General features: G+C 45.1%; 1 protein-coding gene across 1 annotated transcript in view; it reads left to right on the forward strand.

Moving 5' to 3' along the window:
• DOCK4 (dedicator of cytokinesis 4) overlaps positions 1-19,303 on the forward strand; it is a 798,954-nt gene that overhangs the window by 134,826 nt on the left and 644,825 nt on the right. Inside the window, 2 exon segments of the mRNA XM_030215964.1 lie at positions 2,687-2,770; positions 14,587-14,627. Of these exon segments, the coding sequence (XP_030071824.1) occupies positions 2,687-2,770; positions 14,587-14,627 (125 nt within the window).

The raw sequence follows: 19,303 nt of genomic DNA on the forward strand, positions 1-19,303 counted from the left end.
AAAGGTTGTCAGAGATTGGCTGTCCCATCAAATTATTCTTGTTCAAACAGACAATTAGGTTGCAATGTATTACATCAACAAGCAGAGGGGCACCGGATCATGCCCTCTGTGTTAGGAAGCTGTCCAGATTTTGCATTGGGCTTGCCTGCACGGCATGTTCCTTCAAGCTACTTATCTGGTGGGCATAACAACACCCTGGCTGACAGACTGAGCAGGATAATGCAACTGCACAAGTGGTCTCTCCACATGGGCATGGCCCGCAAGATCTTCCAAGCATGGGGCACACCCTCGGTGGATTTTTTGCCACTTACATCAATCACATGGTCAGTCAGTTCTGTTCCAGGCTTCAAGTCCATGACAGACTAGCGCTGGATGCCTTCCTCCTCCATTGAGGGACAGGTCTCCTGTGTGCTTATCCTCCAATATCTCTAGTAGGAAAAACTTTGTTGAAACTCAAGCAAGACCGCAGAACCATGATTCTGATCGTGCCTTACTGGCTGAGACAGATTTGGTTCCCTCTTCTTCTAGAATTATCCTCTGAAGATCCATGGAGATTGGAGTGTTTTCTGACCTCATCACGCAGAATGAGAGGGTTGCTTCTACATCCCAACCTCCAGTCTGGCTCTCACAGCTTGGATGTTGAGAGCTTAGAATTCCCTTCCTTGGGTCTTTCGGAGGGTGTCTCCGGGGTCTTGCTGGCTTCCAGGATAGATTCCACTAAGAGGTGTTATATTTTTAAGTGGAAGTTGTTTGCCATCTGGTGTAACAGCAGGGCCCTAGATCCTCTTACTTGTCCTACACGGACCCTGCTTGAATACCTTCTTCACTTGTCAGAGTCGGGTCTTAAGACCAACTCTAAAGGTTCACCTTAGTGCAATTAGTGCTTATCATCAACATGTAGAAGTTAAGCCTATCTCTGGACAGCCTTTAGTTGTTCGCTTCATGAGAGGTTTGCTTTTGTTAAAGCTCCCTGTCAAACCTCCACCAGTGTCATGGGATCTCAACGTCATTCTCACCCAGCTGATGAAAGCTCCTTTTGAGCCACTGAATTCCTGCATCTAAAGTACTTGACCTGGAAGGTCATTTTCTTGGTTGCTGTTAATTCAGCTCATAGGGTCAGTGAGCTTCAGGTCTTAGTAGTGGATACACCTTATACTAAGTTTCATCACAACAGAGTAGTCCTCCGCACGCACCCTAAGTTCCTGCAGAAGGTGGTGCTGGAGTTACATCGGAACCAGGCGATTGTCTTGTCAACATGCTTTCTCCGATCTCATGTCCACCCTGGGAAAAGCAGCTTGCACAACTTGGACTGCAAGAGAGCATTGGCCTATTACATGGAGCGGACAAGGCCCCACAGATATTCCACCCAGCTTTTTGTTTTCTCTTGATCTCAACAGGATGGGGGTCGCCATCGGGAAACGTACCATTTCTAATTGGCTGGCAGATTGCATTTCCTTCACATGTGCCCAGGCTGGGCTGGCCCTAGATGGTCATGTCACGGCGCACAATGTCAGAGCCATGGCTGCATCGGTAACCCAATTGAGGTCATCCTCCATTGAGGAAATTTGCAAGGCTGCAAAATGATCTTCAGTCCACACATTCACATCTCATTACTCCCTTGAGCAGGATACCAGACACGATAATCGGTTTGGGCAGTCAGTGTTGCAGAATCTGTTTGGGGTCTGGAATCCAACTCTACCCTCCTAGGCCCGTTTTATTCTGTTCCAGTTTGCACTCTCATGTATATAGTTTCACTTTAAACTGTGTTATGTCCTTGCCGTCGCGAGGCCCAGTTGTCCACTGTTTGTTGTTTTGGGTGAGCCTGGATGCTAGGGATTCCCTACACATGAGAATATGACAGCCTGCTTGTCCTCAGAGAACACGAAGACACCTACCTGTAGCAGGTATTCTCCGAGGACAGCAGGCTTCATATTCTCACAATCCAGCCCACCTCCCCTTGGAGTTGTCTTTTTCATTATTTTATTTTCCTTATTTTGTTTTACAATTAAATTGAAAGGACCATGTTCTCGTGGCAGGCAGTAAGGCACTCGCACATGCACAGTAGAGCGTGGCTTACGCTTCAAAAAGCTCTGGATATTTTTTTTACTTGGTCATAAATGCCAGACCAGATGACATGGGTCGGCATCTAACCATACGTGAGAATATAAAGCCTGCTGTCCTTCCAGAATACCTGCTACAGGTAAGTATCTTCGCTACATTTCCAGCAAAGTGAGATCTTCTTCCTCTCATCTTAACAAACTGACAGATCCTTTTCGTACCCTGGGTATTAATACTGTATCATTTAAAATTCATTTCTGTTAATATCATTCTGCCACCTTGCATGTGCCAACGTGCTTACATTGTTGCTGCCATATATGAAATTATAATTTGGAAGCACACCTCTTTTGTTGAATAGTTTTGAAATATTTATTGGACAGGAATGTGCGTTTGTACATTACAGAAAGAGTTGAAAGATGTTCTATTCTCACCCAACTTTTCAGTTAATGAAATTTTATGCTCTAGTCTTGAATATATTGAGCAGTAATTTGTTTTCACTTGCTTTTTTTTTTTTTTTTAGTAAACCATGTTACAAAATGTATTCTTTATCTTTCCCATGAAATATAAATGAAAACTTGAAATAGCTGATTTTAAGAATTGCAGTTAATCAAAGTGTATTTTTTTTCAGTTATTGCCAGTTTTCGCGGAACAATTCCACATGGCTTGTCCTTAGAGATTGGAGACACAGTTCAAATACTAGAAAAATGTGATGGTAAGTTTGGGATTGAACGCTTCAATATACTAAAGGTGGTACCAAAGAAAAGTATAGATTAAGGGTCTTGTTTACTAAGCCTCGCTGTAGGCACGCAAATGTTTTAGCGCATTAGAGACACCCATATATTCCTATGAGTGTCTTTAATGTTAGTGCATGCTAAAACGTTAGTGTGCCTACAGCGCTGTTTAGTAAACAAGGCCTTAAAACTGTGGTCATTTATTTATTGCTTTGTTCATTTTTTTTAAACCTGTTTTTAGCTTACTTTACAAAGTGAAATAAGGCTTATCAGATCATTATGGGGGTCCTTTTAGGAATGTGTGCTAGCAGATTTAGTGCAGGCTAATGGATTAGTATAGTTTAGTACCCTGAAGCCCATAGGTATACAATGGGCTGCCTGGATTTTAGTACGCACTAAATCCATTAGTGCAGAAAAGAACCCCTAGGTGTTGGTATGTGTGTATGCTCCCCTCCCTGCCCTGTTCCCCGCAAGTCTTTTGCTTTGTTTTGTTTTTGTTCTCCTATGCACACAAAAAGTTGGAGGATTTGACAGTGGGGCTATGAGCATCTACAACTACTACTTATCATTTCTAAAGCGCTCCTGACCAAAGTGTGTTTAGTTTTTGTTGGTGGTGGGTTTTTTTGTTGTTTTTTTTTTTATCCATACACCTTGAGGGGCATTTTTGATATGACATCTAAACCTGATTTTTACGTTTTGCAAAAAATGTCCAAAAATCCAGTAGCAAATACGGCCATTTTCAAACCAGAAAAACATCCAATTTTTTGTTTCAAAACTGACCATTTGCTAGATGTTTATGTGCTCAGTGCATTTATCTTTTAGGATCATTTTCAACCCACACCTTAAAACATCCATGGAAAATATGCACAAAAACAAACCATTAGGATGTATGGGGGCCAATATTCTTAGTAGACTGACCACACAGATATCCCAGCAGAGCGGTGGAGCACCCTTGCACTTCACATAAAAGGTCCCAGAAACACATCTCACTGTTATCCCCTTATATTGTATGGTGAGCCCACCAAAAATCTACTGTATCCTACTGTACACCACTATAATAGCCCTTATGGCTGCAGGTGTCACCTATATTGTGGGTACAGTAGGTTTTTCATGGGTTTTGGAGTGCTCACACTTTCCACCACAAGTGTACCAGCTAGAGCGGGATATAGGCCTAGGTCCCCTTCTCTACAGTCCACTGCACAGACCACTAGGCTACTCCAGGGACCTGTTTGCTGCTCTAATAGAACTGGCCATAACATTTGAAGCTGTCAGAGGCTGATATGTACTGTTTCTTTCACAACTATGGGGGGTGGGAGGGGTAAGGGGGTTTGTGCCTTCATCCCTCCAGTGGTCATTTAGGGAACCATTTTCTTGCTTAACCCACTCTTTTGTTCTGCTAAAAAAAAAAATTACCCTTAGTTTCTTTAGTTCCCTTTTAGCCCGCATTTAAGTTTCTGTGCTTTTGAAGAGGGCTGCTTTTAGGCCTGCCCGGTCGGGCTGGTTTTCTTGTGCCTTTTTCCCCTTTTTTTCAGGCACCATCGCGCCTTGATTTGGCCGCTGTGGTATTTGATTCCATGTCCACGAAGACTCCCGGTGGCTTCAAGCGTTGTACTCTGTGCAACCGGATCATCTCTGGGAAGGACACCCATTCTTGGTGTCTTCAGTGTCTGGGGCCCGACTATAGCCTGGCCAACTGTGTTCTCTGTCTTCTTATGAAAAAGAGGACTCAGGTTTCCTGAGAGGCTGGAGATTCCAGGAGTTTTGGAGCCCGGTCTGGTCCCTCGACATCGGCATCGAGGTCGGAGGCGTCGGCATCGACGTCGAGCGTCGTACTAACATCAGGAGTCCAGGTAGGGATGGCTGCTTCAAGGCCCTGTGACACTGGGAGCAGTGAGGCATCGAGTGGTCTCCATCTGTCTCTTGGCCTCCTGCTATGCAGGCCCCCCGGGACAGCCCTTTGTCGGACCCAACCTTGAGGAGACGGGAGGATTCAATGTCGTCCTCGTCGGAACCGAGGAGCATGAGTGACATGCATCGGGCGAAGTCCAAGAAGCACTGACACCAATCTCCTTTGATACATGGTGCCGGGAGCTCCAGGGTGCTGAAAGATTCATCACCCAAGAAGCATCGACGCCAAGAGGACCACTCCTCCTCTATCCAGGAGGTGCTGACACATGTGTCTCGAAGCAGCCAAGATCCTGCTTCGGCCCCAGCGATTCTGCAGCCTGTGCTTCAGCTGACATCATGGTCTTTCCTGATGGCGGCCATTGATGAGCATATCCGGGCATTGCTCCATGAGCTGCTGGATGGCCTAATGCAGCAATGTGCGTTCGTATCTGGGGTGCTTGAGCCCGTCATACCTCCCGCTGTGGCCCCGCCTGGCCCTCAGCCTGTGGTGTGGTCTCCGACACTGGTGCCGCTTGCTGCACCTGTGTTGACAGCCACGCAGGCCGGCACCCCTCGACCGGTGGAGCAAGCTTCACCAGAGTTGAGGCGGGAGCCAGTTTCTTGACATCACTGTCGAGGACATGGGTCCTCGGCATTGAGGTGGGCCCAGTCTTGGGCATCCCTTAGGGAACTGTTATCCGACACTGAGGAGGAGTGCTCATGGGCGTCAGAAGAAGAGGAGAATGTCTCCACCTGAGAGCCTCTCTTTCACCTCTTTTGTACGGGAAATGGCCAATGCCATTCCATTCCCCATAGAAGTGGAGGATGAGCCTGGGGCCAAGATGCTCGAGGTCCTGGACTACACCTCCCCTCTTATGGAGGCAGTGACGGCTCCTCTCCACGAGGTACTCAAGACAGTCCTCATCAGGAACTGGGCGTACCCTCTCTCTCTCCGTGTGGTCCCCCCCAAAAATTGACACCCAGTATTGGATCCACAGGGAACCTGGTTTGGTGAGGTTTCAGTTACCCCACAACTCAATGGTGGTAGATGCCACTCTCAAAAGATGCTAGGAGTACTAGGGACTATGCCTCGGCTACCCCCAGGCAGAGAAGCTAGAACCCTGGATTTTTTTGGGAAAAAAATGTATCAACCTCTATGCTCATTGCTGTATCCAGTCTGTTCGGTGCGGCATCTGTCCGACTTGGTCGATGCGCTCCCTCTGGAGCAGGCTGAGCCGTTTTGCCAGTTGGTCAAGCAGCAGAAGGCGTGTCACAAGTTCTTGGCCAGAGGCACTTACGACACTTTTGACGTGTTATCCAGGATCTCTGCGTGGCCTAGTGGTTAGGGTGGTGGACTCTGGTCCTGGGGAACTGAGGAACTGAGTTCGATTTCCACTTCAGGCACAGGCAGCTCCTTATGACCCTGGGCAAGTCACCTAACCCTCCATTGCCCCGAGGTACAAATAAGTACCTATATATAATATGTAAGCCGCATTGAGCCTGTCATGAGTGGGAAAGCGCGGGGTACAAATAAAAAACTCTCATGGTTGCATGTTTCTGATCTGGAACATTTTGTTCAGCAGAGGTTGGCGGATGCCCCTTCCCAGGGGGGATAATCTTTTTGGAGAGAAGGTTGTGGAGGTTGCTGACTAAATCAATAAGCATACTGATGCTATGTCTTCTCTCTCCCGCCGGGTGTCTTCTGCATCGGCCTCCTCATCCAGGAGGTATTTGGGTATATCGTGGAGTGCTCCTATTCCTTTTCTAGGCATAGGTGCACTACTGTGGCTTGCCAGCCTGCTCAGGCTCAGCCCCAGCCCCAGCGCTCCCATTCTTGTGAACAGTGTGCGCCCAAGGTCCTGGCTGTTCTCCAGCAAAAGCAGGGGACGGACTTTTGACTGGCTCCAGCAGAGCATAGCCACAGTCAAAGTGTCCATACTGGACGACTTGTTGGTCGGGGGGGGGGGGGGAGGTTAATGTTTTTTCACCAAAAGTGGCCTCTCTTAACCTCCGACCGGTGGGTTTTTCAAATAGTCCAACTCGGATGCACCTTCAATTTGCTTTCCAAACCTCCAAATTGTCCAACAAGAGCTCATTCTTTCAGCTCTCAGCACAAGCAGGTACTTGAAGACGAACTCTCTGTCCTTCTCAAGGCCCATGCGGTTGAACCCGTTCCACCAGGGGAATAAGGGCAGGGATTCTATTCCAGGTACTTCCTTCTGCAGAAAAAGACAGGGAGGATGCGTTCCATCCTAGATCTAAGGGTCCTGAACAAATTCCTAGTCTGAGAAAAATTCAAGATGGTTTCCCTGGGCACCCTTCTTCCCATGATTCAAGAAAACAATTGGTCATGCTCTCTGGACTTGAAGGATGCATATACACATATCCTGATACTTCCAGCCCACTGGAAGTATCTTCGGTTTCAGTTGGGAACACATCACTTTCAGTACTGCGTGTTGCCTTTTGACCAGTACTCAGCAATATTCAGTATGCATGGCACTTTACATATTGAATTGCTCAAGAATGAAAAGGTACAACTGTACTGTTGTATAGACATAAGGAGATATACTACATCATGCGCTAAAAACCACTGCACAAATGATGTATAACAGCCCTACATAAATATGCAAATAACAGTATTATATATTAAATTAAAAAAATGATTCAGAAATTGCATATGTGGTTTACTTCCCTTGAGGATAAATTGTGCTCGTGTTCAAACTCCACATACTCCACATACTATCCATTCATCCTGTCCATTCTCATGATTTCAAATAATAGTTTCCTTTGACTCTGGCCGAGTTTCGTATTGCATCATCAGAAATGGAATCTGCAGCCAACACAAAAGTTAACCACATATCTGTCACACAAGCAGGAACATACACTTTACCCTAAGCTCCTAAATAAGCATACAAAATTCAGTCATACTTACTAAACAAACTGAAAAAACAGTTGTGGACACAAACCCCGAGTGGGTCCACACTAGAGCTCCACCTTCCAGCAGTTCGGAGCATGTGACATCACTATATCCGCACTCTTTAAATATCCATCAAAACCCCGCCCCTCAACACTCATTTGTCAAAAAGCCAAACTATCATGCAAGAAACCAACAGTTACCACTCCCTTCCCCCTACATATCCCTCTAAATATCCACTCACAGAATCGCAATATCCAGACCCCAAAACATCCCTCCCATTCTCACAGCCACTCAACCTCCCTATTTAACCCACGGGGTTGTACCATGTCCCAGGAAAAAATAAAGCACTGTTCCTTCTGAATCAGTATATTACTCAAGGAACCCCCTCTCGTCAGTTCAATCTGAAGGAGAACTGTGGATCTCAAATCTCCAGTGTCATGATGATACTCCTACCAGTGAGCTGACAGGGGTGCCTCCGCCTTGCAAGTTCGAATGTTACTAATATGCTCGCCAATTTTGAGTCTTTATCTTATGAATAGTATGTCCAATGTAAAACATCTGACAGGGGCACCAAATACAGTAGATCACGCCCCTAGAGTTGCAATTGGTCCTTTTATGCATATAGAACTGGCGGGTACTATGTGGAAGCTGAATCTTATCCCCCTCAGAAACATATTGGCAATACGTGCACCCTCCACACTTGTAATGTCCAGGATGGGCATCATGATCCCCTCTCGGACTCGAGAAAAGTTCTCCTAGGTTCCGCCCCCTTCTCTACGCAAAGCAGGGTGGATCATGAAACGGGGCATGAACCCTCAAAATATGCTAATATTTATGAATCAGCAGGCGAACAGAGTTGGACATTTGAGAGAAGGCTAATACACTCACCAAAGGTTTAGACGCTTCCTGAGTTTTGAGATGCAAGAGCCACTGCCGGTCTGCATTTGCAGCCCTCTTAGAGGCATTCCGAATAACTCTGTCCGGGTACCTCCGTTGACGAAACCTGTGGTGCATGAGTCCAGCCTGTTCTCTAAACTCTTCCTTAAAGGAACAGAGACGCTTCAAACATAGAAACTGGCCTGAAGGCCATAGGGTTGAATATAACTAATTAGAATTGATTACTATCAGAGGAGCCGTGGCCGGCTTTGTTGTATGTACATACATGACTTAAGGAGGCGGAACACCTAATGTGCTATGATGATTCCATCTGTGACACTGTCACATATTTCTTTTGGAGATATAATGGGTGGAACGGACTGAGCACATTAATATTATTACTTTGTGAGGTTTATTTGAGGTTAGTTTGAGCTTATAGGTAATTGGATAAGTTCTGAGATAGTTTTGAGTTAAAATTTAATGCCAAGAAGTATAGGGTGATGCACTTGGGGTGCAGAAACCCAAAAGAGAGATACTGAATAGGAGGGGAGAGATTAGTAAGCTCAACTCAGGAGAGAGACCTTGGGGTGTTGGTGCCTGAGGATCTAAAGGTGAAGAGACAAGGCGACGGCCGTGGCCAGAAGGATTCTAGGCTGCATAGAGAGGGGCATAACCAGCAGAAGAAAGGAGGTGTTGATGCCCCTCTACAAGTCATTGGTGAGGCCCCACTTGGAGTATTGTGTTCAGTTTTGGAGGCTGTATCTTGCTAAAGATGTAAAAAGACTGGAAGCGGTGTAAAGAAAAGCTACAAAAATGGTATGGGATTTGTGTTGCAAACCTTACGAGGAGAGACTTGCTGACCTGAACATGTAGACCTTGGAGGAAAGGAGAAACAGGGGTGACATGATACAGACGTTCAAATATTTGAAGTGTATTAATCCGCAAATGAACCTTTTCCGGAGACAAGAAGGTGGTAGAACTAGAGGACATGAATTGAGGTTGAAGGGGGGCAGACTCAGGACTAATTTCAGAAAGTATTTTTTCACGGAGAGGGTGGTGGATATGTGGAATGCCCTTCCACAGGAGGTGGTAGAGATGAATACTGTAATGGAATTCAAACATACATGGGATAAACACAAAGGAATCCTGTTTAGAAGGAATGGTTCCACGGAATCTTAGTGGAGATTTGGCGGAGACGCCGGTAATTGGGAAACCAAACGGGAGCTAGGCAGACTGCTACGGTCTACGCCCTGATCGTGACTGAATTTTAAGGGGCTTCGACGTTAGCTTCAGAACAGTACAAGAACAGTACTGGGCAGACTTCTATGATCTGTGCCCTGAGAATAGCAAGGACAAATCAAACTCGGGTATACATATAAAGTATCACATAACATGTAAAATGAGTTTATCTTGTTGGGCAGACTGGATGGACCGTACAGGTCTTTATCTGCCATCATTTACTATGTTACTATGATCTGTATGACTCCGTTTTCTGTGGATCTCAACCTGGTTTTGGCAAAATGACTATCTGGGCTAGCTGTAAGGATTTAGGCATCCATCCCTCTCCTACTATAGAATTAAACATAGCAGTCAACAAGGATACAACCTCCTCCCTCAGCATCTTATAGAATTCTCCTCTATAGCCATCTGGTCCAAGAGCCTTACCGAGAGGTCCCCTCTGTATAGTCCAAGATACCTCCTCCGTCGCAAAAGGAGCATTTAGTATAGCCAAACTGTCCAAGTCTAACTGTGAAAGGTCCAAACCAGAAAGATACATAGAGCTTTCCAATGGAGGAGGATCAGGGGATGAATACAGTTGGGCATAGTAGTCTCTCATAATACAATTAATTTGAGTATCCTTATTTTCTAAAACCCTGTTGGAAGAATACAGAGCATCAATCTTAAAGGGACCCTGATGCGGATGAGCCAAATGGACTAGCAATCTACCACTCTTATTTGCAAGTTTATATAGTTGTTATTTATAATAAATGTGCGATTTTTGGGTATTGTGATGAATTAATTCATTTAGGGTATGTTGCAACTCTAAAAGCTGAGTTTTAACCTGTATATTATGTTGGATCCCATAAAGACATCTCAGACATGTAACCTCCCTTTCCAACCGGAGCAACTCCCTATCTCTGACCTTCTTTTGATGACTAACATAGGTTATAATCTCACAGAGCAATAAGGGTATCCCAGCTAGTACCCCCACCACCCCAACCATACTATCATCCATTGCATATACTCCCATGTAACAGACCAGGATTCCTTGCCATCCTCCCAACCCTCACAATAAAGACCCTCCCATCCCTACTTTTGCTCCCTCTCCCATCCCATTCCCTCTCCTATAGGGCACCATAAAGTGCCTGACTTCTGGACCTCCAACTGCAGACCCCGTCTTGTACATTGAAAATGAAAAAGTATATAGCCTCCCAACCTCCCACACCCAGCCAAGTATAACATCACAGACAACAGAAACTCAGCTCATGAAACGAAAAAAATAAACCCCAATGCCCTTTAACAAGCAAAATGTAGTTTTACCCACATATGCAGAATTCTGCTAAAATAAAAAATAAAAACACGGAAGTAACACAGAATATACTCCACTGTCCTCACAACCACAACCAAAGAAGTCTCAAGCACAATACTGAAAATCTGAAGAGTCATTTGGATGAGCTCGGCCTATCTAGTTCCAGCTGATTCACAAAGGCTTGGGCCTCCACAACTGTATCATAATAATAAAAAGTTCCATTGTTGTGGATCCGCAGTTTAGCCGGATATAACAAACTAAAGCGTACTTGCAATTTGTGTAAGTGGCCACAGAGCGGAGAAAATTGCTTACGCTGGAGAGAGTCTTTGGTAGAATAGTCCTGAACACACAAGATCTTATGGCCTTCATAATCCAGGGTTTTACCTTTTCGGAGAGCAGACAGTATCTCCATCTTATGATAATGAAGCAGTCTAAAAGTGATCTTTTGGGCCCCACGCGGTGTGCGCGTTCTATATGCAAAGGGCCAGCCGTACTCTGATGTTGCAAGAATCTAGGGGACCAGGCTTCCAGAAAGCCCCGTAATTCTGCGTCTTGTACCGATTTTGGCAATCCAACCAGTCTCAGATTGTTCCTTTGAGAGCGATTTCCCAAGTCATCAACCTTATCTTTAAAGGAAGCAACCTTTTCTTGAAAACACTTGATTTCAAATGAAGATTCTTAAGTCAAAGTTTCCACCTTTCCAACTCTTTGAACCTCTTGAAGATTTTTGGTGAAAGTAGCAAATTGATGTTCCATGCCGTCCAATTTATCAATAATTTGTTGCAACTGTGTTCCCATGGCCTGTTCCACAGTCTTGCAAACTTCTGTAAGTATTTCCAACACCCAAGCGGATCCCACTGTAGTGGTGCCATAAAGAAACACTGCTTTCCTAGACAGCTACAATAGGCCAATGCCGCCGCACTCCTTAAGTAAAATATCGGACAAGCACCACCACGAGGCAGAAAGCAGAGAGAGAGGAGAAAAAAAAAAACTTTCAGCACAGCCCTCAGTCAATGCAGAAATCAGCCAGAGAAGCAGTCCGGTCAAAACTCAATGTTGCTCCCAATAGGCTGCAGTCCACCCCGTTGATGGACCAGGAGATGTACTCTGTCGAGGCAGAGGTTGCCACACACGGGAGTGTTGTAGGTGAGATGCCACCACTGATCCTTCTGTCTCACTGGCCGGACCCGTTTCTCCTGGACTTTTTGGGACGTCTCAGCATCCGCCGCCCCCTGACATTGCAGCTCTGGCTCCCTCCGCCGCTCAAGCTGCCGCCAGTCAGCGCCTCCCCACTTCTGCTGCCATCCGTAGTTGCTCCTCGGGCCGGCTACCTCGCCCAGCTGCTCTCTCTTACTGGGCTCCCTACCAGGTTGCCTTTTCACCTCCGATGGGGGAGGGGCATGAGCACTAGCTGCGAGCAGCCCTACCCTGCGCCCCTAAGCTGCTAACAGAAGCGTTCCCTATACCAGCTGGTAAAGTTGAGGGCGAGACCTGAGGCAAGGCTGAGGGAGAGTGATGTGGTCACTTAAATCTGGGCCTCGCAGTCAGGGGTTTCAGGAGCTCAGTTTGTAGCAGCCATCTTGGCCTACAGCTCCACTGGAAGTGTCTAGCAAGTTTAGTTAAATATATGGTAGAAACTCCACAACAACCTTTGATAAGTCAGTGTGAATGAACTGGCTCTAAGTCAGTGATTTCCAAATCTTGAGGAATCCTAACCAGTTGGGTTTTCTGGGTATTCACAATAAATATGCTTGAGAGAAATTGGCTTGCAACGGAGGCAGTGCATACAAAGCTATCTCATTTATATTCATCAGGGCCAGCTCAAGGTGTTGAGGCATCCTGAGCCAACTTTTGCTTTGGTGCTCACCCCCCTCCTCCCCCCCAAAAAATTCTTGGGGCTAGTCTTCTAGTATGAACCAAAGCAATCTTGATGCCTGAAGCTAGGGATGATCTGACGCACTCCTCCACCAATGCACCCAAAATTGGTGGGGGATCTTCTCAGATCTCCAGTCAGGTAGCAGGGGGTCCCCTCACTCAAAACTCTGATATAGTGGTTGTTCTAAGAAAAAAGAAAGCAACACATTCCTAGACTATATAGGGATTAATTTTCAAAAGGCACTTGAACAGGTGGCATAGCACCAAATGACCAAGAATCTTTATGATACCATTTTCAGCGAATGTACATGTATAGTTTCAAATATTCAGGATGGTACCAAGTAGATGTATACTGTACACATATAGGCACAGATATTCAATACCTATACATGTAGCTTATATGTTTGGCCCAGACATGACAAAAACCAAGTATAACCTGAAATGTCTGTGCCAGACGAATAAGCTACACATATAGATGCTGAATAATTGCTCCTAAACATGTTCTAAAGCTCTATAAAAACCATCATGCCCAGCATCTCCCCTCCATCTTCATATCCTTCCTCATGTCCAGCAACTTCCCTCTATCTCCCTATGTCCTCTCATTTCCACAATCTCTTCTCCATCTCCCAATTCTCATCTCTCACGTGGCCATCATCTTAGCTTGCTTTCCTGATCTTCCTCATATCTAGCATCCGCACCTTTTTCCCATATCACACTATCTCCAGCATCTGCACTATGTCTCCCTTCTTTAGAACCTGAACCCTCTCCCCATTTCCAGCACCTGCATCGTCTCCCCATCTCTCCACATTTCCAGCACCTGTACCCCGTCTCCCATCTTCAGCACCTGCATCCTCTTCCCCATCCCTCCCATATCCAGAATCTGCACCTTCTCCCTCTCTCTTCCACCTCCAGCACCCGCATCATCTCCCCTGGCTCTACCTGTCCAGCATCTGCTGCCCTCCAATTTCCCCCCTTCTTCTGGAGCTACCCGTGCCCCAAGCCTGCTGCTCACCTCTTCTGGGGGGCACCTCTGCCCCCAACAGCTCGCCTTTTTCAGGGGTGCCTCTGCCCTTTCCCTTCACGTCTACTCAAGACTGCTGCTGGCTTTAAAAAGTAACAGGAAGCACATCTTGCTGCCTCTGACATGAACCTGTGATGTATGCTTTCAGAGAGGGCAAGACTGACTCTCACCTGGTCCATGCCTAGAGTTGCTCTGATATTCATTATGGATATCGTGAAAGCCTGACCGACCTGAGATCCCCTCATCAGGTTTGGGAACTACTAGATTAGAGTTTTCCAGCCTTTTGGTTAGATTGGGTTCTTGTAAGTTGAGGGGTAAAGGAAGAAAACACTGGTTTGGTTGAGGAAACTTGGTACTCTGTTCTAGTGTGTTGAGATAAACTTCCTGTCTATGCCAATATAGTACATACCTTATTTTATTCACAGTAAAAAGCATTAACTTGCTTGATGTCACTTAGGCAGAAATTAAATAATGTCAGAACTTAATGAGCTCTATGATAAATTCTTATTTTTTTTATCTTGTCTACTTTATCTGTTTTGGAAATAAACTTTCAGTATATCTATTGAAATTCAAACTTTTTTCCTAACTAATAAAGATGAAATGCAATTTTTAGAATAACCAAAAGGGTGGCATGTTTTTAAACATGTATGTAAAAATAAATGAAAGAAATAGCATTTTTTTCCACCCACAGGATGGTACAGAGGATTTGCCTTAAAATGCCCGAATATTAAGGTAAGAATAGTTTTAACATTGCTTGAAGTCTGAGATACATGACAAGCCCATCAAAATTTTAATTCTCTTTACAAATAGATAAGACATAGGCTGATCAGAAGATATGTTCCCTTTGATATGATACAATCCTTGTGATAAGGCTGTGCAGGGCTGGTGGAACGCGGTAAGCAGGGTATGCATGGCAGGGGGGCGCCCAGACAGCCATGCTTACCCTTGTTTACTCTTCTCCCACCTCCACAGTGCTGCCGCCATCCCCCTTCCGTGTACTACTACCTTGCCACCCCGCCCTAGTGTTGTAGTGGTCTCTGCGGGTGCAGGAAAGAATCCCACTCTTTCTGCTGCCGCTACTCCATCTCCGGTGCTCTCCACTTTTCTGTGCTGGGGAGGACTCTGCCGTATTTTTAAAATGGCTGCCGAGGCTTCTGGCGGTAGTCTTCCGAAACTGCTGCCGAAGTCTTGGCAGCCATTTTGGGAAAACATAGCGGTGGCGCCTGCAGCACAGAAGAAAAAAGCGGAGAGCACTGAAGATGGAGTAATGGCAGCAGGCAGGAAAGAGTGGGATTCTTTCCTGCCTCTGCAGCCGCAGAGACCACTACACCACTAGGGCGGGTGGCAAGGTAGGACTCTAGTGCGCTGGAGGAGGATGGCAGCATTACTGTAGGAGGAGCAGGTTTTGGCACAAAATTCATCACAAAATATAAGGAAACCAATGAACTGCATTAGGGGCTTAAAGCCCATTTAGTTATGTTAAAACAAATGAGAGATCTGCATGAAAGAAAATATATTTTTTTGTTGTTATTTTGACTTATGAAAACCACTTGTCCCTGAAACATGCTCAAAACAGAACAATCCATTTGAACAAGAAATGAGATGAAGATGTGATTCCATATGCCCCAATGAAAGAAGAGTTTAATTTTACTTCCAATCTTTTAACACCAGCCAGCTTATTTTCAAAAGAGAAGGGCGGCCATCTTCTGACCCAAATCGGGAGATGGCCGCCCTTCTCTCGCGGGCGCCCAAATCAGTATAATCGAAAGCCAATTTTGGGCGCCCCCAACTACAGTCCATCGTGGGGACGAACAAAGTTCCCGGGGGCGTGTTGGAAGGGTAGCGAAGGCGGGACAGGGGCATGCCGGGGTGTGCTTAAGAGACGGGCGCCCTTGGCTGATAATGGAAAAAAAGAAGGGCGGCCCTAGCGAGAATTTGATCTGCTTTTTTTGGACCCTTTGTTTTTAGGTCCAAGTCCCAAAAAAGTGCCCAAACTGCCTAGATGACCACTGGAGGGAATCGGGGATGACCTCCCCTGACTCCCCCAGTGGTCACTAACCCCCTCCCACAAAAAAAACAAACTTTAAAAACATTTTTTTGCCAGCCTCTATGCCAGCCTGAAATGTCATACCCAGCTCCATGACAGCAGTATGCAGGTCCCTGGAGCAGTTTTTAGTGGGTGCAGTGCACTTCAGGCAGGTGGACCCAGGCCCATCCCCCCCACCTGTTCCACTTGTGCTGATAAATGGGAGCCCTCCAAAACCCCCTGCACCCACATCTAGGTGCCCCCTTTCACCCATAAATGCTATGGTAATGGTGTAGAGTTGTGAGGAGTGTGTTTTGGGGTGCTCAGCACCCAAGGTAAGGGAGCTATGCACCTGGGAGGTATTTTTAATGTTTTTTTTTTTTAAATTTTTGAAAGTGCCCCCTAGGGTGCCCGGTTGGTGTCCTGGCATGTGAGGGGGACCAGCGCACTATGAATCCTGGCCCCTCCCATGACCAAAGGGCTTGGATTTGGTCGTTTTTGAGATGGCCGGCTTCGGTTTCCATTATTGCTGAAAACCGATGCCGACCATCTCAAATCCGCCCAAATCCTAGGCATTTGGCTGGCACCAACCCTATTATCGAAATAAAAGATGGTCGCCCACCTTTTTCAATAATACGGTCTGTCCCGCCCCTTCGCGCCCCCGTTTTCAGAGATGGACGGCCATGGAGATGGGCGTTCCCGTTCGATTATCCCCCTCCAGGTGTCCCAAGTTAGATTACAACAACAGTTAAGATGAACGCACCAGTAAACAGGATTTCCTCACTGAAATTTGAAGTAACAAAAAAAAGGAGCAACACTGGGCCTTCAGGATGGAGATAAATGTAGTTCTTTTTATTCTGAAAGAGACCCGACACGGGCCGTGTTTCGGTGTACAAACGCCTGCTTCAGGGGTCTAGCACAAAAATATATGAAAACAATAAACAGTGATCAATAAAAACAAACATAACATGTACATGAAAAAACAATAGTATAAAAACATTTATATAAATTATACACATAATAAAAGCATATAAAATACCATTTCTACAAATTGAAACAATATACCAGTATTGAGCAAATGAGGACCAAAACTATTTCAAATAAATAATAGAGGAAACCACTATCATATAAAAAATAATAAATGATATGATGCAACAAACAAATTTCGATGTGTCAGTCTTACCCAAAAGTTCTTATAAATATAATAATGAGAAGTTGGGAAGAGTCAAACAGTCAGGGAATATTGCCTATTATAAAACAGAGGAGATAAAAGGGGAGGGGGAAGGGGTAAAAAAAACTGTCATTCATTGGGAAAAATATATCCAAATCATATTGTGCTGCTTAGTGAAATTGTAAAGGCTGCAGGACAATCCAAATTCTAGATGTTAGTATAAGGTGTATGAAAAACCATATCCAAATCAAGTGACGTGGTTGTAATCCCATAGACCAATTGTGTTTAAAATATCACGTAAATTGCATCACTAAGGATTGTCAATATAAAAGAAACAATACCTAAAAGCGGCAACCACGAAGAACCAAGGGAACAGTTCCACCATGGGTGTAACGGTAAAATGAAAACGAGACAGCTTACACCCCATAAAATTATAAAGCACTGTATTTTAAGAGCAAGGGAAAGTGTTCCGGAATATAAAAAATAAAGTATAAAATAATATGTCCGCGCTTCCTTACAGAGCAACTTCATAAAAAAAACATTCTGCGGGGAAACATATACACAATGAAGTGATTATGAGATCTAATTGTGCCAGCATATTGAGATCAGTACGCTGAGGTGACACATAGATACCGTCGTTTATTTTAGAATACAGATAAACCACTGCCACAACGTGATATGAACGAATGTGCTACAAGCATCCCTACTGTGCAAAAATGGAGCTATTAAAGCCTCATGTAATTTAAGAACAGAATAAAAAAGATGGACTTACCCAATGCGTGGTGAGTATTCATAAAGTCTTGCAAAACGCTGTCTATAAAAAAAATGCCAATACGGAGTGCATGCACATAAGAGTGCTTATAAGGTCTCGTCAAACCATGAGAAAAGTGATGTAGCGAAGGAGCAATGTCATATGTTTGTAGGTCCTGGTTGCTCCATAAAGAATATATTTGTAGATCTTGGTAGCTCCATGAAAAAAATATATATCTCGTGCGATTGATTTAAAAATATTGAGGATCTTATTGCACAAAAAAGATTAGGGCAAAAATATTTAGAGAATTACACAATATATAAATGGTTATTGCATCGTCTCCTCAGATCATCAAAACATACATCGATGAACAGAGTAAATCTCAAAAAAAGTGTGTGTATATATATATATATACACATACATATACAGTGGGGGAAATAAGTATTTGATCCCTTGCTGATTTTGTAAGTTTGCCCACTGACAAAGACATGAGCAGCCCATAATTGAAGGGTAGGTTATTGGTAACAGTGAGAGATAGCACATCACAAATTAAATCCGGAAAATCACATTGTGGAAAGTATATGAATTTATTTGCATTCTGCAGAGGGAAATAAGTATTTAATCCCTCTGGCAAACAAGACCTAATACTTGGTGGCAAAACCCTTGTTGGCAAGCACAGCGGTCAGACGTCTTCTGTAGTTGATGATGAGGTTTGCACACATGTCAGGAGGAATTTTGGTCCACTCCTCTTTGCAGATCATCTCTAAATCATTAAGAGTTCTGGGCTGTCGCTTGGCAACTCGCAGCTTCAGCTCCCTCCATAAGTTTTCAATGGGATTAAGGTCTGGTGACTGGCTAGGCCACTCCATGACCCTAATGTGCTTCTTCCTGAGCCACTCCTTTGTTGCCTTGGCTGTATGTTTTGGGTCATTGTCATGCTGGAAGACCCAGCCACGACCCATTTTTAAGGCCCTGGCGGAGGGAAGGAGGTTGTCACTCAGAATTGTACGGTACATGGCCCCATCCATTCTCCCATTGATGCGGTGAAGTAGTCCTGTGCCCTTAGCAGAGAAACACCCCCAAAACATAACATTTCCACCTCCATGCTTGACAGTGGGGACGGTGTTCTTTGGGTCATAGGCAGCATTTCTCTTCCTCCAAACACGGCGAGTTGAGTTCATGCCAAAGAGCTCAATTTTTGTCTCATCTGACCACAGCACCTTCTCCCAATCACTCTCGGCATCATCCAGGTGTTCACTGGCAAACTTCAGACGGGCCGTCACATGTGCCTTCCGGAGCAGGGGGACCTTGCGGGCACTGCAGGATTGCAATCCGTTATGTCGTAATGTGTTACCAATGGTTTTTGTGGTGACAGTGGTCCCAGCTGCCTTGAGATCATTGACAAGTTCCCCCCTTGTAGTTGTAGGCTGATTTCTAACCTTCCTCATGATCAAGGATAC

The sequence above is a fragment of the Microcaecilia unicolor genome, chromosome 10, assembly GCF_901765095.1.
Source record: "Microcaecilia unicolor chromosome 10, aMicUni1.1, whole genome shotgun sequence".
NCBI lineage: Eukaryota > Metazoa > Chordata > Amphibia > Gymnophiona > Siphonopidae > Microcaecilia > Microcaecilia unicolor.